We start from the raw sequence: 23,144 nt of genomic DNA, 5'->3' as shown, positions 1-23,144 counted from the left end.
CCTACTCTGGCACCTCCAAACACACAGGCTCCCTCCTCTGCAGTATTCCTGGTAGGTACATATGCCCAAACCCAGGGAGCTTTCTGTCCGTTCCACTCGCAGTCACATACTACGCCTGTGCTCTTTGCAGTACTAAGTGGCCCACGGGTCTGACAACGGCTTTCTGCTCGACCTGCAAGCCTCCCACCATGCTGGCACCCCAAGACCCCCCCTGCCACCCAGGACGAGGTAACTCCCCCTCCTCCGGATTGGGCTGTTGCTATGTCTCAGTCGGTCTCTGACCTCACCAAGGTATCTGAATCTCTGGTGCAGGTCCTAGAACGTTTGCCCATGCTATCCACGGCCACCAGTGCTCCGAACGTTCCAACGGACGATTCTAAGGGCAGACCGAGGACACGTTCTCAGCAACGGACTAGTGTTGAGCCACCCCCGTAGTGTTCGGGTTCGGTTCGGTTCGTCGAACACCGGGATGTTCGAGGAACTGTTCGTCGAACACCTTAGAACACCGTCGAACACCGTTAAAACCAATGGCAGGCAAACAAAAACACATAGAAACACATAGAAAACACCTGCAAAGGTGTCCAAAAGCTGACAAACTGCTCAGAAGACACTCTCTTTAAAAAAGCCGGCCGGCAAATTCAGCAGCGGCATACACCGGTACCCGACAATTTAGACAAGAAGGAATAGAGCATCACACATAGATTAGATAGATAGAAACATGTCAGTCACACATATAAGAAGCACAGTGACAGTGTTGGTTACTGCACTTGTCATTTAGTGTAAAGGATTTATTAAAAAAAATATTAGTGTTTTCATGCACCGTCTCTTTAAAAAAGCCGGCCGGCAATTCAGCATCTGTACCCGACAATTTAGAACAGAAAGAATAGAGCTTCACACATAGATTAGATAGATAGAAACATGTCAGTCACATATATAATAAGTACAGTGATAGTGTTGCTTACTGTACTTGTCATTTAGTGTAAAGGATTTATTTAAAAAAATAATAGTGTTTTCATGCACTGTCTCTTTAAAAAAGCCGGCCGGCAATTCAGCAGCGGTATCCGACAATTTAGAACAGAAAGATAGAGCATCACACATAGATTAGATAGATAGAAACATGTCAGTCACATATATATGAAGTACAGTGATAGTGTTGGTTACTGTACTTGTCATTTAGTATTAAAATAAAGGATTTATTATTAAAAAAAATTGGCGTGGGGTTCCCCTTAATTTTAGGCTCTAGCGGAGGTTAAGCAGACGGCTGGGGCAGATGTTTGAAGCCTGGGAAGGGGGTAATACCCACGGAGCTTCCCAGGCTACTAATATCAGCCCCCAGCTGAATACATAGCCTTTACTAGCTATTAAAATGGGGGACCCCCCCAAAAAAATGACGTGGGGTCCCCCCTAATTTAATAGCTAGCAAAGGCTAGGCAGACAGCTGGGGGCTGATATTAATAGCCCAGGAAGGGAGCCATGAATATTGGCCCCCTCCCAGGCTAGAAACACCAGCCGTCAGCCGCCCCAGAAATGGCGCATTCATAGGATGCGCCAATTCTGGCACTTAGCCTCGCTCTTCCACGCTGCCCTGGTGCGGTGGCAGGGGGTAATAGGGTTGGGGTTGATGTCAGCTTATAATGCCAGCTGACATCAAGCCCAGGTTAGTAATGGAGAGGCGTCTATAAGACACCCCCATTACTAACCCCATAGTCAAAGTTAAAAAAAACACAAACACCCAGAATAAAGTCCTTTAATTGAAATAAAGACACAATCCTTTATTGTTCTAAATTAAACCATACTTACCGTCACGCCCATTCCAGCTGAAGCCAACGATCTCCTGCAATAAAAGAAAAATAATAAAGCAACCTCATCCTTACCTTTCCATGGTTCCCACGACAGCTTCAGCTCTGCTACATCGAGATGACAGGCTGGACCGCAGCAGAACGCTGCCATCCAGCCTGTCATCCCGCAGACACTGAGAAGCGCAGGCTTGCTTGCGCTGCTCAGCGTCTCTCTGTGACGACATCCAGATGAGCCGAGTTCATGTCCAATGAACTCGGCTCACCTCATGCACGTCACTGACAGCGTGGGAAAATTCTCAAGCTGAAGCGGTGAGTGCAGGAGAATTCTCCCACGCTGTCAGTGACGTGCATAAGGTGAGCTCATGTCCAATGAACTCAGCTCATCTCCTGCACGTCACTGACAGCGTGGGAGAATTCTCCTGCACTCAGCGCTTCAGCGTGAGAATTCTCCCGCTGAAGCGCTGAGTGCAGGAGAATTTTCCCACGCTGTCAGTGACGTGCAGGAGGTGAGCTGAGTTCATTGGACATGAGCTCACCTCATGCACATCACTGACAGCGTGGGAGAATTCTCCTGCACTCAGCACTTCAGCGTAAGAATTTTCCCACGCTGTCAGTGACGTGCAGGAGGTGAGTTGAGTTCATTGGACATGAGCTCACCTCATGCACATCACTGACAGCGTGGGAGAATTCTCCTGCACTCAGCACTTCAGCGTGAGAATTTTCCCACGCTGTCAGTGACGTGCATGAGGTGAGCCGAGTTCATTGGACATGACCTCGGCTCATCTGGATGCCGTCACAGCGAGACAGTGAGGAGCGCAAGCATGCCTGCGCTTCTCAGTGTCTGCGGGATGACAGACTGGATGGCAGCGTTCTGCTGCGGTCCAGCCAGTCATCTCGATGTAGCAGAGCTGAAGCTGTCGTGGGAACCATGGAAAGGTAAGGATGAGGTTGGTTTATTATTTTTCTTTTATTGCAGGAGATCGTTGGCTTCAGCTGGAATGGGTGTGATGGTAAGTATGGTTTAATTTAGAACAATAAAGAATTGTGTGTTTATTTCAATTAAAGGACTTTATTCTGGGTGTTGTGTTTTTTTTAAATACTTTACTAGAAATTCATGGCGGTCATGTCTAATACTGGCGTGACCCCATGAATTTTGGGCTTGGGGCCAGCTGATAATACCAAGCTGGCCCTAACCCCTTTATTACCCAGTGAGCCACCGCACCAGGGCCCTGGATGAGTTGGGTACAGCGCCAGAAGATGGCGCTTCTATGAACGCGCCATTTTCCGGGGTGGCTGCGGACTGCAATTTGTAGCGGGGGGGGGCCCAGAAAGCTTGGGCCTCCCTGCGCTGCAGATTCCAGCCCCCAGCTGCCTAGTTGTACCTGGCTGGACACAAAAATAGGGCGAAGCCCCACGTACTTTTTTTTTCATTATTTCATGAAATTCATGAAATAATTAAGAAAAAAAGGGCTTCCCTATATTGTTGTGTCCGGCCAGGTACAAATAGGCAGCTGGTGGTTGGGGGCAGCCCGTTCCTGCCTGCTGTACCTGGCTGGACACAAATATAGTGCGAAGCCCCACTTCAATTTTTTTTAATTATTTCATGAAATTCATGAAATAATTAAGAAAAAAAGGGCTTCCATATATTGTTGTGTCCGGCCAGGTACAAATAGGCAGCTGGTGGATGGGGGCAGCCCGTTCCTGCCTGCTGTACCTGGCTGGACACAAATATAGTGCGAAGCCCCACTTCAATTTTTTTAAATTATTTCAGGAAATTCATGAAATAATTTAAAAAAAATTGACGTGGGGCTTCGCACTATATTTGTGTCCAGCCAGGTACAGCAGGCAGGAACGGGCTGCCCCCAACCACCAGCTGCCTATTTGTACCTGGCCGGACACAACAATATAGGGAAGCCCTTTTTTTCTTAATTATTTCATGAAATAATTTAAAGAAAATTGACGTGGGGCTTCGCCCTGTTTTTGTGTCCAGCCAGGTACAACTAGGCAGCTGGGGGCTGGAATCCGCAGCGCAGGGAGGCCCAAGCTTTCTGGGCCACCCCCGCTGCAAATTGCAGTCCGCAGCCACCCCGGAAAATGGCGCGTTCATAGAAGCGCCATCTTCTGGCGCTGTACCCAACTCATCCAGGGCCCTGATGCGGTGGCTCACTGGGTAATAAAGGGGTTAGGGCCAGCTTGGCATTATCAGCTGGCCCTAAGCCCGAAATTCATGGGGTCACGCCAATATTAGACATGACCACCATGAATTTCTAGTAAAGTATTTAAAAAAAACACAACACCCAGAATAAAGTCCTTTAATTGAAATAAACACACAATTCTTTATTGTTCTAAATTAAACCATACTTACCATCACGCCCATTCCAGCTGAAGCCAACGATCTCCTGAAATAAAAGAAAAATAATAAAGCAACATCATCCTTACCTTTCCATGGTTCCCATGACAGCTTCAGCTCTGCTACATCGAGATGACAGGCTGGACCGCAGCAGAACGCGGCCATCCAGCCTGTCATCCCGCAGACACTGAGAAGCGCAGGCTTGCTTGCGCTCCACAGTGTCTCTCTGTGAGGGCATCCAGATGAGCCGAGTTAATGTCCAATGAACTCGGCTCACCTCATGCACGTCACTGACAGCGTGGGAAAATTCTCCTGCACTCAGCGCTTCAGCGTGGGAGAATTCTCACACTGAAGCGCTGAGTGCAGGAGAATTCTCCCACGCTGTCAGTGACGTGCAGGAGGTGAGCTGAGTTCATTGGACATGAGCTCACCTTATGCACGTCACTGACAGCGTGGGAAAATTCTCCTGCACTCAGCGCTTCAGCGGGAGAATTCTCCCACGCTGAAGCGCTGAGTGCAGGAGAATTTTCCCACGCTGTCAGTGACGTGCATGAGGTGAGCCGAGTTCATTGGACATTAACTCGGCTCATCTGAAGCTGTCGTGGGAACCATGGAAAGGTAAGGATGAGGTTGCTTTATTATTTTTCTTTTATTGCAGGAGATCGTTGGCTTCAGCTGGAATGGGCGTGATGGTAAGTATGGTTTAATTTAGAACAATAAAGGATTGTGTCTTTATTTCAATTAAAGGACTTTATTCTGGGTGTTTGTGTTTTTTTTAACTTTGACTATGGGGTTAGTAATGGGGGTGTCTTATAGACGCCTCTCCATTACTAACTTGGGCTTGATGTCAGCTGGCATTATAAGCTGACATCAACCCCAACCCTATTACCCCCTGCCACCGCACCAGGGCAGCGTGGAAGAGCGAGGCTAAGTGCCAGAATTGGCGCATCCTATGAATGCGCCATTTCTGGGGCGGCTGACGGCTGGTGTTTCTAGCCTGGGAGGGGGCCAATATTCATGGCTCCCTTCCTGGGCTATTAATATCAGCCCCCAGCTGTCTGCCTAGCCTTTGCTAGCTATTAAATTAGGGGGGACCCCACGTCATTTTTTTTGGGGGTCCCCCATTTTAATAGCTAGTAAAGGCTATGTATTCAGCTGGGGGCTGATATTAGTAGCCTGGGAAGCTCCGTGGGTATTACCCCCTTCCCAGGCTTCAAACATCTGCCCCAGCCGTCTGCTTAACCTCCGCTAGAGCCTAAAATTAAGGGGAACCCCACGCCAATTTTTTTAATAATAAATCCTTTATTTTAATTCTAAATGACAAGTACAGTAACCAACACTATCACTGTACTTCATATATATGTGACTGACATGTTTCTATCTATCTAATCTATGTGTGAAGCTCTATTCTGTCTGTTCTAAATTGTCGGGTACCGCTGCTGAATTGCCGGCCGGCTTTTTTAAAGAGACAGTGCATGAAAACACTATTATTTTTTTAAATAAATCCTTTACACTAAATGACAAGTACAGTAATCAACACTGTCACTGCACTTCTTATATATGTGACTGACATGTTTCTATCTATCTAATCTATGTGTGATTCTCTATTCCTTCTATTCTAAATTGTCGGGTACCGCTGCTGAATTGCCGGCCGGCTTTTTTAAAGAGACGGTGCATGAAAACACTATTATTTTTTTTGATAAATCCTTTACGCTAAATGACAAGTACAGTAAGCAGCACTTTCACTGTACTTCGTATATATGTGGCTGACATGTTTATATCTATCTAATCTATGTGTGAAGCTCTATTCTTTCGGTTCTAAATTGTCGGGTACAGGTGTATGCCGCTGCTGAATTGCCGGCTTTTCATGTTTCACTGTTGGCACTGTTCCCATCGATTTGGGCAATCACTGTAATGCCACAACCACCATGGCTGTGGCATTACAGTGAGTGGCAGACAATCCCTGCATGATTGGTGCTCTAAATAGCGCCAGACATGCAGGACACGCTTTTGGTGCACGAACAGTTATCGAACATAACCTCGAACAGCCGAATTTTTTGCAAATCGTTCGGGTTCGTCGAACAACTCGAACACCGCCCAAAACAGCTCGAATTTGAGATTGGCGAACAGTTCTAGTCAAACACCGCTCATCTCTACAACGGACTCACACAAGCTCGTCCTCCTGCTGTCCAGACTCCAAATTGCTCCCTGCATCTCACACCTCTTCCCCTTGTCTGATCCCGTGTCGCTCCGGGATCAGACACTGCATCAGATTCTGACTTTAGAATATTGGTCCGTGTCAGATCCAGAGTCCAGGACATGGTTGACAGCCTTATATCGGCCGTCAATCAGACTCTGCATGTTAAAGAGGACGACTCCGTTTCCTTCAAGAGAATCAAGTGCCCGGCACGCACCTTTTCTAACCATTCAGAATTTGATGGTGTCTTTCAGAAACAATGGGAGCATCCAGAGAAGCGCTTCACTGTAAAGAAAGTTAGACATGCTATACCCATTTAACCACGACCTCGTCAGCAGATGGACGGAGTCCCCTTCTTTGGATCCTCCTGTCTCTCGTCTCTCGGCTAAGACAGTACTGTCCCTTCCAGACGGTTCTTCCCTCAAGGACACTACGGATAGACAGGTTGAGGCCTTGGCTAAGTCGGCTTTCGAAGGCTGCTGGCACCTCTTTTTGTCCTTCCTTCACCTCAACTTGGGTATCAAAAGCAGTCTCCGCATGGGCCAAACAGCTTAGGCAGGGCATCCTCACGGGGGCTTCCCCAGACGATCTGGCTGACTTAGCGGATCAGATCGCCCACGCAGGGAAATATCTGCTCACGGCGTCCCTTGATGCCGCTACCGGTTCAGCCTGCATCTCCAGCAATATCATCGCTATACGTAGGATTCTTTGGCTGAAGGCTTGGAACGCCGACCCAGCCTCCAAGAAATCACTAACAAATCTCCCTTTTCAGGGCTCCAGACGGTTTGGGTCTAAATTAGACCAGATCATCTCTGATGCCACTGGGGGCTAGAGCATTTCCCTTCCTCAGCCGAGACCTAATCGCCCTTTTCCTAGGAAACGTTCCCTTCAGTTCCGGTCCTTTCGTCGGTTCGCTCAACCAGGACCCTCCTCTCAACAGGACCGTACCCCAGCACAGCAAGACAAACGTAAACCTACCTTTAGGCCCACTCCCAACTGGTGCGCAAAAGGTCTCTCTTCCAAGCCCTCTGGATCCCGATCACGATCCAACAGATTTCTCCCAGGGTGGGCGGCCGTCTACTTCTGTTCCGAGACCCTTGGGTATCTGCAATAGAGGATGCCTGGGTCAAGGAGATAGTGACCTCAGGCTATAAGATCAAGTTCAACGCCATACTAGGAACACGATTTCTCAGGTCCCGCCACCTGCATCCATCTCTACCTCCTGGTTTCCTTCAGGCCATTGCCTCGCTTCTGCGCTCAGGAATTATAGTTCCAGTCCCCCTTCAAGAAAGGTGTTCGGGTTTCTACTCCAATCTTTTCGTCGTTCCAAAAAATGACGGCTCACTACATCCGATCCTAGACCTCAAACAACTAAACCGACAGGTACGCGTACGGCACTTCAGAATGGAGTCCCTCAGGTCGGTAATCGCCTCGATGGAGGCCAGGGAATATCTATGTTCAGTGGAGATTCAGGATGCGTATCTTCATATCCCAATCTGCGCACCACATCAGAAGTTCCTTCGATTTGCCTTCCAGAACGCACATTACCAGTTCACTTCTCTCCCCTTCTGGCTTGCCTCCGCCCCTAGGGTTTTCACAAAGGTAATGGCGACGGTCATGGCCATTCTACGAGCCAGGGGTATTGTAATTATTCCCTACCTCAACGACCTAATGATCAAGGGTTCTACGTTCAGGGACTGTCTCCACAGTCTCCAGATCACCCTGAACACGCTCTCTCGGTTAGGCTGGCTGATCAACACAGACAAATCCTCCCTGGTCCCATCTCAGTGCTTAACCTTTCTAGGGATGCAGTTCGACACGACCCATGCCCGGGTCCTTCTCCCGCGGGAAAAGATAATCCCTCTCTGTCGGGGGATTCACCTTCTCTCCGACCCAAGTCCACGCTGTCTTCGCCTGTGCATGAGTGTCTTGGGAAAAATGGTGGCAGCTATGGAAGCAGTCCCGTTTGCCCAGTTCCATACCCGGCCTCTTCAGCTGGCCTTTCTGTCGGCATGGGACAAGAACCCGTAGTCTCTAGATCGACGCATCAGGTTACCTCTTCATGTGAGAAGGTCATTAATATGGTGGACTCGTCCTTCAGACCCTGGAGGTCATTCCTACCGCTTCGCTGGCAGGTGGTCACGACCGATGCCAGCCTCAGTTGGGGGGCAGTCTTCCTCCACCACACGGCTCAGGGCCGTTGGAGCCTCCACGAAGCCTCCCTACCGATCAATATATTGGAGATAAGGGCAATTTACCTGGCGATGCGTCACTGGCAGGACATTCTTGCAGGGTTCCCAGTCCGCGTACAATCGGACAACGCCACGGCAGTGGCGTACATAAACAGTCAGGGAGGAACGCGCAGAAAGTCCGTCTTGAAAGAGGTGACAAGAGTGCTACAAGAGAACACTGTTCCGGCAATCTCAGCAGTCCACATTCCGGGGGTCGACAGTTGGGCAGCCGACTTCCTCAGTCGGCAGGACCTTGCCTCAGGAGAATGGTCTCTCCATCAGATATGCTTACAATGGGGCACGCCGGACGTCGACCTCATGGCGTCTCGGTTAAACCACAAAGTTCCATCCTTCGTAGCCCGATCCCGCGATCCTCTTGCGATCGCTAGTCATTTCATGGTCTCAGTTCCAGGTGCCCTATCTTTTTCCCCCTCTACCATTGATACCTCGGGTCGTCAAAAAGATCAAGACAGAGGGAGTACCGGTAATTCTAGTAGCCCCGGATTGGCCCAGACGCATCTGGTACGCAGATCTGGTAAATCTGCTCGTCGCCGCCTCCTGGAGACTACCGGATCATCCGGACCTCCTCTCTCGGGGGCCTATTCATCAGAATTCTCGTTCTCTGAATTTAATGGCATGGCCGTTGAGGCCGCAGTGCTGAAAAAGGCGGGTTTTGCAGACAACGTCATCCAGACCCTAATTAGTGCCAGGAAACCCGCAACCTCGCGCATATACCACAGAACCTGGAGAGCCTTTTTTCGTCACTGCGAGAATGACCGGCTAGCTCCCATGTCCTTTTCACTACCGGTCATTTTGACTTTTCTTCAGTCTGGCCTGGAAGCGGGACTCTCTAAGTACTCTCAAAGGCCAGGTTTCAGCCTTGTCTATTCTATTCCAACGTAACTTGGCTTTCCGTCCCCAGGTCAAGACGTTTCTGCAAGGGGTGGCTCACCTGGTGCCGCCTTATCGCCCCCCAGTGGATCCATGGGACCTTAACTTGGTCCTGAGCGTCCTTCAACAGCCCCCATTTGAACCCATTCAGGATATCCCAGCCTCGCTTCTCTCCTGGAAGGTGGTTTCCCTGGTGGCTGTTACCTCTATTAGGAGGGTTGCAGAGCTCGCAGCCCTCTCTTGTCGGTCGCCTTTTCTGGTCTTCCATCAGGAAAAGGTGGTGCTCAGGGCAGTGCCTTCCTTTTTGCCAAAAGTGGTCTCCTCTTTCCACATCAATGAGGACATTGTTTTGCCTTCCTTCTGCCCACCCCAGTGCACCCTCGGGAGAAATCCCTGCACAAACTGGATCTGGTCAGAGCTCTACGTGTGTACCTTTCTAGAATGGCTTCCATTCGGCGTTCGGACGCCCTGTTTGTCATCCCCGAGGTGCGTCGCAAGGGTCTTCCTGCTTCCAAGTCAACCATCGCCCGTTGGATACGTTCGACCATTTTGGAGGCATATCGCGTCTCGGACAAATCTCCCCCTCCGGGGGTAAGGGCTCAATCCACCCGGACGGTGGGGGCCTCTTTGGCTGTTCGCCATCAGGCTTCAGCTTCTCAGATCTGTAAGGCCGCAACATGGTCTTCACTCCACACCTTTTCAAGGTTTTACAAGGTCCACACTTATTCATCGGCTGATGCCAGTGTTGGACGGAAGGTTCTGCAAGTAGCGGTTGCCTGCAGTCAGACCTAGTCTGTGGCTACCTTTTTTTGTTCTCCCACCCTAGGAACTGCTTTTGGACGTCCCATGGTCCTGTGTCCCCCAATGAAGCGATAAAGAAAGAGGGATTTTTGGTACTCACCGTAAAATCTCTTTCTTGGAGCCTTCATTGGGGGACACAGCACCCTCCCTGATTTTGGGCATAGGTACAGTTGGCCCTATTTGGCATCTAATTTAGTTTTCACGGTTGTGCCCCGTTGGGCATTGCATGGTTAATTGTTTTAAGTTCCTCCTACTGCTTTAGCCACTAACTGGTGAGCTTGGTGCCTGTAGGCGGGTGTATACTGCGGAGGAGGAGCTTTTTCTTTTTTTGCTTTGTGTCACCCTCCTAGTGACAACAGCATACACCCCATGGTCCTGTGTCCCCCAATGAAGGCTCCAAGAAAGAGATTTTACGGTGAGTACCAAAAATCCCTCTTTTTGATGATATTCTAATTTAGCGAGATGCACCTGTATCTGTGATATTATGTATTGGGTAAATTATTGTAGTGTTACTGTTGGAATAGCCTGGTTAATAATCATAGGTTGTTGATGCCTTCTGTGTGTATATGACACTGGGTGAATCATGAGCTCCGTGATTAATGTGCTTACATTAATATGTTGACAGAACACTCATAAGATACCACGGTGTAAATAGGCAACTGTAGTAGTAACTCAAATGTAAACATTTGCAAAAATGTAAATTCCTGAATGTGACTTTGTTTCTATTTGATGGCCAAGTCCTATGAATGCCAGCTGCTTGGACAATCTATAGAAATATATGGGAATTCCCTTTTGGTGATCTAAGCCTGTTAAAGGGGATGGCCAATACTTTGTTGGTTGTTGATTTATCTATTTTTGATGATGGGTAATCAAAAAAAAGTTTGGGTGTTGGACATGCATCACCCCTAACGATCAGCTGTTATTAGCTACATCATCATCTGGATTTAAACAATGAATGGAGAGGAAGAGCCCAGCTGTGTACATTAGTAGCCATATCCGAGTACTGCAGACTGCTCTCATCACCAGTATCCAGAAGCCGCCACTAAACTGTATGGCTGCAGTCAGAGCTGATAAGTTGATTGCTGGGACTGCTGGGTGTCAGACCTCGACAATCTGATAATTGATGACCTCCCGCCTCCTAAGGGCGCAGCCAGACAGACCGAGGTTGGTGTAAAAAAAAATTGGACCAAGGTTGAACCACAAGGTACGGACTGGCTGGCGGCTCTCCCGATCAGAGTGGGACAGCTGCATAGAAATATATGCAGGGTTAGGAGAGACGCCAGCCAGTCCATACATTGTAGTCTGAGCTTGGTCCAATTTATCCAGCTGTCTGACTGTGCCTTAAGAACAAGTCATCAATATCAAAGCCGCAGTCAATCCCTTTTAATGAGGATAAGGCAGAAAATAATCACATTTTTCTTCCTTCTGCAGGTGTTGTCCAGGGTATGATTACAGGAATCCGTGGGTTATGTAATGGCCTTGGACCTGCACTCTATGGTTTCATATTTTACATTTTCCATGTGGAACTAAATGAAAACCCTATAGGAGAATCAGAGCCAAGAGACAAGGTGACGACATCACATTCACAACAGGTACTAATATTCATACATTCCAATAAATGAACATTCAGATTACAGTACTGAATATATATAGTTACAGATCTTTCCTGATACCATGGGATGGTGTATAGAATCTTAGTGTTTCATCTGTAATCTCACATTTATAGGTTTAGTACAATAACCTCCTTTGGTTGTGAGATCCACCTCTTATATGACGGCATCTGCTGCTCTTCTTTTGATTAGCTGGCCTGGCACATCATCACAGGTTGGCTAATCAAAAGAGCAGCGGATGCTGTTTGGTTGGAGACAGCCCTCACGGCTCCCATCAGCAACTGCAGACCGGTGTCATGACCCATGGACTAAGGTGTGTGAATCTATTCGCATCAACAGTGACCGAGTTGGAATCAATGGATTTGTCTCTCTGCTTTTGCTCGTAAAGGGGGTCCCTGACACAGTCCCGATCATAAAATACATGTTAAATTAGATTGTCAAATGTTATGTTCACATATGGCAGATTCTTAGCACAACTTTGTCAGCGTTGCTGTCACCTGAATGGGGTTTGAATTCATTTACCTGCTACAGAAGCAGCTCCATTTGTTTTTCATGAAACAAGCCCATAAGACTGGCCATGTAATAAAAAATACAGCTTTATGAGCCAAACACAGGAATGGCTAAATAGATAAATATAGAGGGGTTGGTCTGCCACTGGGACACCTGCCAATCCCAAGAATAGGGGTCTCACTCTCCTCGTTTGTTCTTTAGCTAATGGAAAGTACCAGTGAATTTAGTATAAGACCTCATTTATTCAAAACAAGCCCCTCGTGATTGTGGTAAGTGTGCGGCATGTAGTGATCCACTGATGGGTTATTGTGGCCCTTATTCTCTGTACTGGTAGTCACTGACTTCAGTGCAGCTACCATATCATTTTCTGTGATTGCATTGGTGGATGATTGTGACCTGATGAGAATGTAAAACTACTGTATTGAATGTCCTTAATCCATCTGGTCTCTCTCCATGCAGAACTCCATCATCCCCGGGCCCCCGTTTCTCTTTGGAGCGTGCTCCGTGCTTCTTGCCCTCCTCGTAGCTTTGTTTATTCCGGAACACACCAATCTGAACATGCGCAGCAGCAACTGGAAAAAACATGGTGCAGGACACGGTCATCCCCATAGTCCTCCAGCACCTGGCGAGGGCAAAGAACCTCTTTTGCAGGACACAAATGTATGACAAATGCCTAAAAGACAACTTCTACTGGCTTCTGCTGCTCATGTAGTTGCATTCCACTCAGTTGTGAGCTGAGGCACCTGCAGGACCAATTGGTATAAAAGGAAAGCTCAAATGAGAGTCCTCGCCACACAAAGGACTAACCTCCGGCCCCACATGACTATCCTGCCTCCTCTATTCAAGCAGGGCCAAATCTCCAGCCTTTTCTACTTACAACCAGATTGCGAGGAAGTATGGATGTAAATCTATTCCATCTTCTGAATGCCAGATTGTTGCAACTGAAGAAAAAAAAATCTGTATGTACAGATGTAAATGGTGCAGGTCGACGTAGAATAACAGCAGGTGAACCTGTTGACATGGCACTAGAGGTCTGTAAGGGGATCTCCAGCCAAAACTGTTCTCCTGGGAACCATGTTCTACATAGGAGCTAATAGCTGTGCAGCTGCCCGTGACCGAAGACTGGCAGGAGGGCAGATGGCCCGGTGCGGGTCACATCACTGGTGTTGTTACAGCTATTAGCTTTTGATTGCACATGGTTCTTCAGTCATGTAGTGTAACTTTGTGTTTTCTCCAGCAATTTATTTTATTTTTTAAGATAGCCAAAGTACATGCATTTTACTTTGCTTACTGAGTTTCCATGACTTTTTTTTTTTTTTGCTCTTTGATACCATTGCAAGCATTTATTTTCCTCCCCCAGTCTATTGTAAGATTTGCTAATTACCTACCTTTACATGTTTACAAAATGACACCACTTAAAGGTTACAGTGGAGCTGGTATTACCAGTCCGGGAGCAATGCTTGTCCTGGCACAGTTTGGGAATCTAATTAAATGTTTTGCTGTGTAAACCACTAAGCCTTAACTGAAGCCCAAGTGAACTTGTAAAAGCAGAAAACTACTTCTGTCAGGGCGGGCGGTCGTGTGGCCTCCTGGTTCACCAACAGCTGGCTTACTAGTGAGCAGAAAGGGTGAAATGCTGATGTCTTCTGAGCATTACATTGCTGTATTACTACAAGAGAGCACCAGAGAGAGGTATGGCGTGACTCCAGCTACTGTATGTACTCTGTTCTTCACCCTTTCTTATGGCAAATAGGAAAGAATTCACATCGCCAAATAAGAAATATGGATCGTGCCAATAGAAGGCATTATAGAAAGATGGCGTTTTCTTCTCAGATCAACAATGCAGCTTCTCTCATTAAAAATCTCCAAACAAGATATTGAAGCATTTAAAGGGAACCTGTGACCTGAGAACTTCTTCTATTAACCTGTAGATATGCGGTTAATCAGTAGGTTAACAGCGTTATGCTGCCCGGCGCCTGCACGCAGCCAAATGCAGCGGGGAGAAAATTAACTTGATTCTCCCCGCCAGCATTTGGTTTCACTCATGGGGGCGGGGATGGCGCGGATTCAGTCACCGCTCTAAGTATACAGAGCGGCGGATGTAACTGCGCCCCTGACTGACAGGCGGCCGCAATGCTGGGCCGTTGTCAGGGTCACGGTTACAGCCGCCGCTCTATTCTCAGAGCGGTGACTGAATCAGTGCTGCCCTTAACCCCAAGACTAAAACCGAATGCTGACTTAGAGAATAAAGTTAATTTTCTCCCCACTGCATTTGGCTATGTGCAGGCGCTGGGCACCATAAGCTATTAACCTGCAGATTGATAGCATATCTGCATGTTAATAGCGTTATCTCGGGTGACAGGTTCCCTTTAAACTGACAAAAACTCATAATCTTTGACTTTCAAGCCTTTTTATTTTTACAATCTCAATTGCACGTGTTGCTATAAAAACAGTAGTGCATAGATCACGGGTCAGTTCAGTCTATAAAGTCATTACATACGAACGCCAGTTTCACAGTCGTTCAATCTTCAAAAATAAAAAATACAGCAAGGCTTGACAGTCTCTTTTTTTTTGGGCAGCTTTGATGGTTAAACGCTGGGATTCATTGTTTGGACATTTTGGATACCGTAAGGAGCTTGTAAAAAAAATCTAAAATTCTGACAGGATGTGGTCTGCTTGGTTTGGGCTACACTGCTGGATAGGATCATGTATTACTGTGTGCTGTACCCTCGGTAAACATACAATGTTGAGTAACTTGCAGTATATTACATTCATTTTATGTACACCCAAAGGGTATAATAAAGGGGGATCCAGGTGTCCTCTATTAGGACGTATGGACAGGAATGGTCTGTCTGAGACTACCTTACACCGTCCTGTTTCCTCCCGATGGCAGGAGCTGCTTCTGCCCCATTGTACCCTGCAGCTCAATCACTGGATTGTACATGCTCTGTTGTGGGGCAGTGAAAATACAAGATAAGGGTAGGTTCACACAAGCATTTTTTCGGTCCTAGTGCAAACAGACAGCACTAGGGCTTATGTTATTCAATTGGGCTATGCACATAAGCATATTTTTTTTTTTTATGGACCGAATCTGCATGTGAAAAAAAATGGCAGCATGCACTAGCTTCCTCCGTGTGTGGTGTCAGTCACCCACTCTATGGATGTAAAGAATAAAAAACGATCCCATACGGAGCCACCATACAGCATCTGTTTTTTTACGGATACATTGCAAGTCATTAACAAAGGAAACTGTAAATGGTCTTGTAATTTAATAAACGGAATTACATACAGATTACAAGTGAGAAAAAAAAATGCCCCAGGTTTCTGAACGAAAATCTGCCAGTTTTTTTTATACGCTCATGTGAACCTGGCCTAAGTGTTTGCAAATACTCAACAGTGTGTGTATAATCAAGCTAAATCATACTGTATGGCAAAACAAAGCATTCTGGCTCAGACAGTTTTTCTCGTACAAGAAAAATCACTGAGTGTCGTCAATGTGTTCATTTTTTCCATTAGTTTAGTCAGCGTTTTATCAGTTCTCTTCTGATGGGGAACTGACGGGTTATTTCTGGTTTTGTGACACTATGCCATTAAAGCTACATTCACACTTCCAATTCTGTTCCATTTTTAAGACCTATTACATTACTCATGTAAATGGAAGCAGAGGGACCAGCGATTATTTTGTCTAGGTTCTAAGTTCTGCAAGAAGTTCTTTTTCTTCCATTTTAAAGACTGATTCATATCAGAACCCCAACGAACTTCATAATAATCACTGGGGTCCCTCAGCTTCCATTTAAATCTAATGGAACGGCAAAATGAGACTCCTCCACTTGTTTTGCATCAGTTATTGAGAGTATCCGTTTTAGATATTAAGGCCACAGCCACACTATCAGTATTCGGTCAGTATTTTTTTTTCTCAGGAGTGGGAGCCAAAACCAGGTGAGGAACAATCAGAGAAAAGGTATAAGAGAAACAAGTCACCAATTCTGCATTTATCACCCACTCCTGGTTTTGGCTCCCACTCCTGAGAAAAAATACTTAACAAGAACTGACCAAATACTGATAGTGATCTAAGGCTAGGTGTACATGTTGTGGTTTTGCTGGGGGGGGGGGGGGTGTTAGTGCAGATTTGTCACAACCAAAATGGATTTCCTGATGGCCAGCGGAGTGAATGAGAATCCTGAAGTCTTATTCATACATTGCTTATTTGTGACTTGCAAATTTAAATCTGCAGCATGTCAATTCTTCGTTTTTGCTGCTGCTTTCACCCATATTAGAGAAGTTGTCCACTACTTTTACATTGATGCCCTATCCGTATCCATTGGTGCTGATCGTACATTGATGCCCTATCCAATGGATAGGGCAACAATGTAAAAGTAGTGGACAACTCCTTTAATAAGTGGGGAAGAATTTGCACCAAAAAAAGCACATTTTGCCTCTATTTTTCCTATTAAAAGATGCAGAAATTTCTGCAAATACTTAACATGTACACTTACCCTAAATCAGTTTTTCTGTTTCTTAAAATGGGAGTGTGAACAAAGCTTTATATTGCATTACTTTTTACTGATGTGCCATCTCTGGAGCTGCCGATTAGAAGGCCACATGAAATAATTGCATTATGTTGGGGGTTTTTTTGTCCCTGGGAGCAGAGGACAGGACCATGGACAACACTTTCTACTTGTGAATTTAGGGAATTTTATTTACCGTCTCATTATATGCTTTTAAATTGTATTAAATTTGTTCTTACACTGAATTAATTCAAGACTCCAGTCTTGACCCATAGTCTACTAAAGTAAGATATGGCCTCTTAATCAAGGAATTTAATGGGAAGGAGTAAGTTTCTACTATAATTTATGCCAAAATTAAATTGTAGTCACAATGTTGGGTGGTGAGGCCACACCCCTTCCAGCAAAGCCCTGCCCACTCATAAAAACCCCAAAACGGACCCCAAAAAAAAGTGCAACTTTGTAAAATGCTTAATGAATTGGTAAGAACAAATTTGTACTGTTTGCAGTGTACGTTGGAGGTCTATTCCAGATTAACCAGTGACATCTTTTACCTATAAACTCCCATGTTAAAGGAAACCTGACCCCATGCTCCAGCAGGCAATTACATGATAGTTACAATGGAGCTAAACTATGTTTTGTAGTTCTGCTACAGCTATAAATGAAAGCGTTGTCTCCCGTTTTGTATAAAACTGTTACCCCCACCCCCCCGAGTCATCAGTGCAGTATGGTATCCTGGCCGAGTCACCAGTCATCTTCTGAAAACTCGCCCATTCCCTCTGATCGGTCTAGTCTGGTGATGGCAACACAGGCGTCTTTAAAATCCAGTACTTGTAGAGTCCAGGCTGAGAACGCCGCTGTAATGCGCAGTGAGCCGAGGTGTGTGTGTGTGTGTGTGTGTCTCAGCCTACTGTGCGTATAGCTCTCAAAGACCAATGCACAGACTGGAGCCGTCGCTCAAAGGAAATGGGCATGTTTTCAAGATACTGTACTGCCCCAATGACTCGGGGTAACCGTTTTGCTCACACAAAGGAAAGGTTTTAGTTTAGACCTATAGCAAAACAAAAAAGCGTATGGTTTAGCTGCAAGCACCATTGTGATTATCATGTAACTGCCTGCAGGAACATGGGGTCAGGTTAATAGGCTATTTTCTGATGTCCAGTTCCCTTCAAAAAGAGGGGAAAACCCAAAACACTGGATACCTCTGTACAAATTAGGGCGTCAGTCTGTGCAATTCCATACAGCTGATAAAAAGCTTACCAAGGTGAAAAGAACATTCTTTTCCCTGATTTAGATTAATAGGAGGGGTTGTAAAGTTGTTCAGCAGCTAAAAAAAAAACAGGAACATTTACAATTTTATTCTGCCTCCCACTGTTCATTATATACTGTACCACTAGATGTTGGATGTTTTTACTCTTCAAAACTTGAATATACAGCTCTGAGGTTGTGTCCCGGCATAATGAAGCTCAAGTATGAGCAGCTGGCATCACCCATATGTCAGCCGTTGCTCAGTTTAAAGAGGAGACTTTATGAGGGTGAGCTCCAAAAAATAAAAGCTTTATAACTGATGTGAATTTCTCTTCTAAAACTATCTATAATTTGTGTATATTTTTGCTTGGTTATTTAAAGTGCTTTCTTTGTACAGTACAAAGTGTTGTATAATTTAATAGAATCACTTTTTTTTGCTTGGCACTTTGAACATTTCTCATTGGCTAAGATCTGAATGATGTACGTTTATTAATAAACCTGAATATTTTTATATTGAACTTTAATGGCTCTCACTTTCTGAAAAAACATACACCTTCAATCAACGCCATATGATCTCTGGTCCTTTATTGCTTCAGGTTTTGTTTTGGCATGGTTTTGGGTCACCATGATCTACAGCTCCAGTCACGACAGCTTTATTTTTATACAAATGTAACACACATTCTTAAAGGGAATGTGTCACCGCCCTGGGCAATATCAGACCACTACTATGGGCATACAGGGTATAGAAAAGTAAATCTATACTTACCTGTATGGCTCATAGCAGAGGTCTCATTGCTGAGAAATCTTCTCCAGGGGATGCCAAGCCAACCCCTCCCATCTGCTTATTATACACGTAATTCGCCGTCTCTTTTCAAAAACAACATATTCCCCCCATCACATCACAGGGTGCTGTGACAGGCCCAGTGATGTTCCCTGCGCTGACACCCATGCAGCGCTTTGTTTCCCTCCGGCCCTGTTTGGTTGCGCACTTGTGTGATGCTGACGCAGCCTTGCATTGCACAAGTGCCAGGGAGTCACTCAGTCTCAGAACAAAGTGAAGGTTCTGGAGTGGCCACCTCAGTCTCCTGCCCTCAATATCATTGAGCCACTCTGGGGAGATCTCAAGAGTGCAGTTCATGCTAGACAGCCCAGGAATTTACAGGAACTGGAGGCTTTTTGCCAAGAAGAATGGGCATCTTTACCATCTGAGAAAATAAAGAACCTCATCCACAACTACCACAAAAGACTTCAAGCTGTCATTGATGTTAGAGGGGGCAATACACGGTATTAAGAACTGGGGTATGAACTTTTGATCAGGGTCATTTGGATGTTTTTGGTTGTCATTAAGATTTAAAAAGAGAAAACACAGTAGTTTGACAATAAATGGCTTCACCCAACCAATAACCATGAGTGGAGAAAAAGGTTTTTTTTCTTATCATTCATATCCTCTGAAACAAGGCCAAGAAAGGAAAAATTCTGGCGGGGTATGTAAACTTTTGAGCACAACTGTATGCATCCTCACAGCATGTGTATACACTAACCATGCACTGTAAGATATATCTATATACACACTAACTGCATATGCAAACCGCTCAGCTTCAGAACCTATAGAGACATTCACTGTCCCCAGTCCCCCTGGTGATGTGATGGCTCGGCTGTCTGTACACTGTACATCTGCCTCGGATGCTCCCTGAGCCGGCGGTGTACAGAGTGCTGACTGCAGCCTGGTGCCTAATGTATGATGTGTCTGAAACACCACATGCACATAGGGTGAGGGTCTGACTATTGTGGCCATCTATTGTATTGAAGTGTCTAATAAGGTGTGAAAGGAGGAGGAGCAGGGTCTGCTGTAAGGGTGCTTTCACATTGCCTCTAGTACAGGCTCTGTGACCCCATCAGGGCATACCTCCAAACACTCCCGCAAAACCGGTTTCGGACAGTTGCCCAATGGGGCCATAGGCAATAATGGTGCCGGCAGAGCAAAAGTGTGCTCTGCATCATTTTCGAGCATGTATGCCTACTGGAGGCAGACACTCACACTTAGTAGACTTTTTCCAAAGTTAGTGACATGGGGAAAAAATACATTGCCAAAATGTTTTCAAAAAATACATGCAAACGTAAAAACCTAAATTTAAAAAGGGGTTGTCTGGTCCACACAGATAAATCTGCAGTTTACTCTGTGTGACTGCAGACTTATGAATCCCCCCCAGTGCACGCACTGTGTGCTGCGGGTATTCACTGGTTTCTGAGCCGGGACCGGAGGGTATATGTGAGTTATACATACTCCTGGCCAATGGGTGCAACCACACTCTCAATACACTTGTATTGAGCAAGGCTGCGCCCACTAGATGGCCGCACCCCAATACAAGTGTATGGAGTGAGGCCATGCCCACTGACCAGGAGTATGTATAACTCATATATACCCTCCAGTCCCAGGTCTGAGACCAGTGAATCCCTACAGTGTGTGCGCTGGGGGGGATTCACAAGTCTGCAGTCACACCGAGTGACCGCAGGCTTATCTGTTTGGACTAGACAGCCCCTTTAAATAATAATTTTGTGACGATCGCTTCCCTTCAAGGCTGGGGTGAAATTGCGCTATGCAGCTGCTACATTATAGCATAGTAAAAATTACCTTGCAGGTTGCGATGTGGACCCATCTACACTATGCTGCAATGTACTAGTAGCATAGCAAGAAATTAGGCTGTGCAGCTCGTGTCACAGCCAACATAGTTGTGACTGGGGGCAGCATTTTCTCCAGTGCACCCAAAACTATTACATGTCCTGCTTTAAAGAGAATCTGAGTAGGAGCAACCCTCTTGAGCCGTCTATATGGGCATGGAGGTCACAGGAAGCTGAATAAAAAGATACCTTTATATCTCCAATGTCTTATTCCAGAGAAATCTACATTTTTCTTCTATGTAAATGAGCTGTTAAGATCTATGGGCCGGACACTGATCTCACTGAGAATCTGTCTCCAGAAACTATTTTAAATGAAAGGGAGTATTACCAGTGTGAGACATGTAATGACCGACTTTGTTCATAATCACACTCAGCTCTGAGATCCGAACTAGCTCAGTACTGAATGAACTTTGTCTCATTACACACCTTTGCACCAGCACGTGTCTTCTCAGTGCTGGCAGCTCTGTGCCTGATTATAACTAACACAGTACAGCAGAGTTGAACTTCCTCTCATTGCAAACACATTTGCAGTAATGTCAGCTCTGCCCCTTCCCCCACACGGCATGGACTGCCTGGGAGATGGAAGCTGAAGCAGTATGAGAGGACACTGCAGTGCAAATGTTAGTACAATAAAAGTGAACGGTCTCATTAGTGTTAGCTTTTCTGTACGGTGTTAGTTCTGCGTACATTGTAGAGCTGTGTCAGGAGGCATTAGCATTATATGTAGTAATGACTAATTTAAAATAAGCTCTGGTTGCAGAATCGCTGGGAGATCCATGTCCGGCCCATAGATCTTAACAGATCATTTGCATATAAGGAAAATGTGGATTTCTCTAGAATAAGCTATAGGGTTGCAGATATCAAGGCATCATTTTATTCAGCTTTCTGTGACCTACATGCCCATAAAGACGGCTTAAGAGGGGTGATCCTATTGACTAGATTCCATTTAATTGAAAAAAAAAAAAGGCTATAAACCTATTCCTCTTTTCATTCTGGAGATTACTGCTTTGTACCCGATAGCCCACATTGAGGAAGCGACAACTTCCACATTCTATGTGACCTAATCGAAACCTGTTTGAAGAAAGTCAGTTATGTCTAGCAGACCATCCCATAACCGTTTCCTCCCCCCCCCCCACACACACGTATATATGTATAAAAAGGAAATTATATAAAACTCTTGAAACTTATGAAAAAGATAACTATTTACAGTGTTTAATCAGAATATTACATACAACGTGATCTGAAGAAGTGAGCCGTCCAATCAGAGCAAAAATTTTCACACGAGACGTAACAGAAGACGGGAGGTAGTGGAAGCATTTAAATATTTCTTTGGAATAAAATTACTAATGTTAAATAGATTCGTAGTGATGTGCAAAATACAGTATTAGTGTCCCTGGCCCAGATCTATTGGGATAGAGCACAGACACTAGTTATACTTCTGTTCATACAAGATTCCTTGCCCCAAGCGCCTCAGATGAACATAAATCCTTCCTGGGGAATATATACGTATTAATACCACACATCAATCAATGGAAATAAAGATATTCAAGTTCAAACAACCATACACAAAAGCAAATATCTGAACGAGTAATAGAAGAACCCTTCCAAACCTATGAGGTTGTATAAGAATATGCTGTTGCCTTTTTATTCTTGTGCAGCCACAAATCCTGTTTCCATAGGTTCGGGCCATGACCATAATTCCAACCTCCAGTTAATGGGGCTTAAGACGTACAAGTAACCAGCTCACGCCATCAGGATGACACTTGTCCAGGAAAGTATGCAGACTGAATGGCAGGTCCAGTCTTCGCTTGTGTTGCTGTACGTAGAGCGGATTTATGTGGTTCTGTAACTGGGGAAAAAAAAAAAATACAAAACGTCATCGTAATCCAATACATGTAGCAAGTCATACAATACATACAAGTCCAGAAAGCGTCATACACAAACGTTGCCTCTATTCTACAGACTTAGGCCTCCTTCACACGTCCTGGTGATTTCTGTACAGGAAAAACCAGTACTGGTGAAAACCGTGGTCCGTATGTCACATACCGGCGCCTGGGAAAAGCAGTACAGTTCGCACTGATCCCAGGTGCCAGCTGCTGAAGGCAGCTCTCATCAATGATGGGAGTTGTATTCAGCACCCGCTGTGTACATCCAGTGTAAAATGAAGAATTAAATTTAAAAAAAAAATGGCATGGGCTTCTGCATCATTTTCATAACAAGCAGCAGGAAAGCTGACCATTGGGGACTGATATCACTAGCCAGGGAAGTGACCATTAGCCAAAAAGGATTCCTGGCTACTAACAGCTCGCAACCGTTTGATTAG

At 45.7% G+C, this 23,144-nt stretch overlaps 2 protein-coding genes across 4 annotated transcripts in view; one reads left to right on the top strand and one right to left on the bottom strand.

Moving 5' to 3' along the window:
- Positions 1-18,449, top strand: part of MFSD14A (major facilitator superfamily domain containing 14A) — a 49,835-nt gene extending 31,386 nt beyond the window's left edge. Inside the window, exons 12-13 of the mRNA XM_073643056.1 lie at positions 11,701-11,861; positions 12,849-18,449. Coding sequence (XP_073499157.1) covers positions 11,701-11,861; positions 12,849-13,055 — 368 coding nt within the window. The 3' untranslated portion in view covers positions 13,056-18,449. The remainder of the gene's footprint in view (positions 1-11,700; positions 11,862-12,848) is intronic.
- A 3,556-nt stretch (positions 18,450-22,005) lies between these two features.
- The window catches only part of SASS6 (SAS-6 centriolar assembly protein), a 49,964-nt gene continuing 48,825 nt past the window's right edge, over positions 22,006-23,144 (bottom strand). For all 3 annotated transcript variants that reach the window (XM_073643043.1, XM_073643045.1, XM_073643044.1), the window contains one exon: positions 22,006-22,670. In XM_073643043.1, the coding sequence (XP_073499144.1) occupies positions 22,573-22,670 (98 nt within the window). In that variant the 3' untranslated portion in view covers positions 22,006-22,572. The remainder of the gene's footprint in view (positions 22,671-23,144) is intronic.

This window comes from Phyllobates terribilis, unplaced genomic scaffold, assembly GCF_046119375.1.
Source record: "Phyllobates terribilis strain yellow unplaced genomic scaffold, ASM4611937v1 Scaffold_8__6_contigs__length_399053987, whole genome shotgun sequence".
Lineage (NCBI taxonomy): Eukaryota > Metazoa > Chordata > Amphibia > Anura > Dendrobatidae > Phyllobates > Phyllobates terribilis.
The sequence above is the reverse complement of the archived record's forward strand: the minus strand, read 5'-3'. Positions and strand labels throughout refer to the sequence as shown.